A 2,836-nucleotide genomic window follows, 5' to 3' on the forward strand; every position below is an offset into this window, starting at 1 on the left:
TCGGTCGTGGGAGGGGCAAATCGTCAACACTTTTCAAGAAATGAAAACAGTAAGCTAACCGTGTTGTGGAGTACATCTGACATTCATTTGTCAGTGTCAGAATCATGTGACGATAAATTTTAGAAGGTTACCAAACACACTCTAAAATTATCACGTAATCTGGAGACAGAAAAAGTAACGTCGTGGTGGATAGACTCCGTGGGTGCACCATCGCGCAATTGTAGATAGACCGCTCATAGTTTTATTGTTGCTGATAGACCCCTCGTGAAATTTGTTTACTCTTTTACCGTCGTGAGGTCTATTTATCAAACGGTGTTTCGCTATCGCTACGGGTAACAGAATTTAAAAGGTTCACGCAGGCGGCGGTCTATTTGCAACTATAGAACTATAGGTGGTCTGTCCATAATCGGGCGATAGTGGTCATGCTTTCCTATCAACTCAGACAAATTTGAACGTATAAACAATGTTTGTATGCGCATGCACTAACTTTAAGCTGTTGTTCTTCAGTATGCGTTCAATGTGGCGATCCTGTCAATATTTGGCCAGGACGAAATCACCTGCGTCGATGAGCTAAAAAAACACTACTATACGTTAGAAAAAGGATACAACTCGATGCCCATCAACGTACCGGGAGCGCTATTTCACAAGTCAATGAAGGCGAGGCGACAGCTGGGCGATATCGTAGCAAGCATCATTTCGTCGAGGAGAGAGAGGAATGTGGAAGTGAACGATCTTCTAGGCTCCTTCATGGAGCCGGAAGAAGCACTCTCGGTTGAACAAATCGCCGACAATATCATCGGAGTCGTTTTTGCCGCTCGAGATACCACTGCCAGTGTACTCACTTGGATTGTTAAGCACTTGGGAGAAAATCCGAGCATCCTCAGAGCTGTGACTGTAAGTTATTTGATGTCCATTTAGTCGATTTCTTCTTTAACAAGCGGTATCAGAGTCCGGATTAGTTGATCATATTTGATGTGATTTCTTTGTACAGGAGGAGCAAGAGGAGATAATGAAAACTAAAGAGAAGACGTTGACTTGGGCTGATACAAAGAGGATGCCTTTCACATTAAAGGTGATTCAGGAGACAATGAGGGTTGCTTCTATTCTATCTTTCACCTTTAGAGAAGCAGTAGAGGATGTGGAGTATGATGGTGAGCTCATTGGTTTTTCAAGTGTCTTGCTTCAACTTTAAATGATTTCTTTCTTTGATGTTTAGGACTAAAGGCTATGTTTCTTAATTTTGTATTGTAGGGTACCTCATACCGAAGGGATGGAAAGTCCTTCCCCTGTTTAGGAACATTCACCACAGTGCAGAGAACTTTCCTGAGCCTGAAAAGTTTGATCCCTCAAGGTTTGAGGTAAGAAATCTATGACATATTCATCGCGGAAACGCACGAGCTTCCTCAGTCGCAACCATTTATTATAGTTTTAAGTCGCTCAATACGTGATCTGTACTCATTTCCACCTTTCATTTAGTGCAAATCACAAACATCTATTAGAAAATAGTCGACTGCGATTAAAAAAGCGGGCTCTCCGGAACAAAATTATAAACTTATAATTAACATGCAAAACAAAATTATCTAAACTATCACATGATATAGGTTGCTCCCAAGCCAAACACTTTCATGCCCTTCGGAAATGGGACCCATTCATGCCCTGGGAACGAGCTGGCAAAACTAGAGATCCTAGTTCTCCTCCATCACCTCACCACAAAATACAGGTAATCATAAGCTCACACCAGTATCATGACCGTCTTCGAGCTACAATATTTCTTAATTTCTTCCTCATCCAAATTCTCGAATGTTTCAGGTGGTCATTGCTAGGATCTGAGACCGGGATTCAGTTTGGACCTTTTGCTCTGCCTCCTAATGGATTGCCCATCAAATTATATCTCAAGACCGACAAATGAGAGAGAGAAAATAATAGCGAATTAGTTTGAAAGATACTGACAGGCTATGGGAATCATTGTACAGAGATTAATTCAGGGAAGAGGAAGCTTACGCACGACGACGAGAGGAGCAAGGCAAAGGCTCCTCAATTCTCTCAGAGGGAGGGCACAGAAAAGCTAAGAGACACACTTGAAGAAATGAGAATAACAGCAAACAGACATTTTTTTTTTTCTTTCTTTCTTTTCTTTCCTCTTTTTACAGAATAACCCAAAGTTGGACCGGCTGTTGTTATTCATGTAATCAATGATACAGGAATGAGAAATATGACATTTTGTTGAAAGTTTTCATAACACTAGTTTGTACTTTGTGTGTATACCGACTCTAACTGGTTGTTGTGGACTATGACATTCGAAACTCTGGCAACTTTGACCTATCCATTTGGATATCAGCAATTTGTCTAATTCAAATGATAAATACTGAAAGTAAAGTTGATAGGTGTTGTTTGAAAGTCTCTGTCAATTAGTGTGAGGTTGGACTACGTAGGCACTAATATTTTCAAAGCAAATGTCCGTGAGTTAATATTTAGTATAAGTTCTCGTGATCTAAGGCTCGCAAAATTAGTCAGAAATCAATCCATTGTAAAGTCTTTACTGAAAGGAACTAAATTGTTTAGAAAACAGCTACATCAACTTACATTGTTAGCCAAGGTTAATAAAAAAAAACAATGTTAGCATAAGCTGAACCTGGTTAAAATTGTAATATGAATACTATATACTAATTCAAGAACAATAATCACTTAATTTCAGAACTTTTCATGCTAATTCAGGAAATCTTAGGAGCAGACCATGCACATTTCACTCGAGAACCTTCCTAATTCTCCTGTGAGGTTAAGAAATTATTAGTATATCAATACTGAGACGTTTAATTTTGATGAGCTGGGTCTCCAT

At 39.6% G+C, this 2,836-nt stretch overlaps 1 protein-coding gene across 1 annotated transcript in view; it reads left to right on the top strand.

Annotated features, from left to right (window-relative positions):
* The window catches only part of LOC109825502 (abscisic acid 8'-hydroxylase 1-like), a 10,174-nt gene extending 7,601 nt beyond the window's left edge, over window positions 1-2,573 (top strand). The window contains 7 exon segments of the mRNA XM_020392357.1: window positions 1-2; window positions 4-49; window positions 508-894; window positions 992-1,151; window positions 1,252-1,358; window positions 1,602-1,720; window positions 1,810-2,573. The exon segment at window positions 1-2 is cut by the window's left edge and continues 307 nt beyond it. Coding sequence (XP_020247946.1) covers window positions 1-2; window positions 4-49; window positions 508-894; window positions 992-1,151; window positions 1,252-1,358; window positions 1,602-1,720; window positions 1,810-1,909 — 921 coding nt within the window. The 3' untranslated portion in view covers window positions 1,910-2,573.

The sequence above is a fragment of the Asparagus officinalis genome, chromosome 10, assembly GCF_001876935.1.
Source record: "Asparagus officinalis chromosome 10, Aspof.V1, whole genome shotgun sequence".
Classification (NCBI taxonomy): Eukaryota; Viridiplantae; Streptophyta; class Magnoliopsida; order Asparagales; family Asparagaceae; genus Asparagus; species Asparagus officinalis.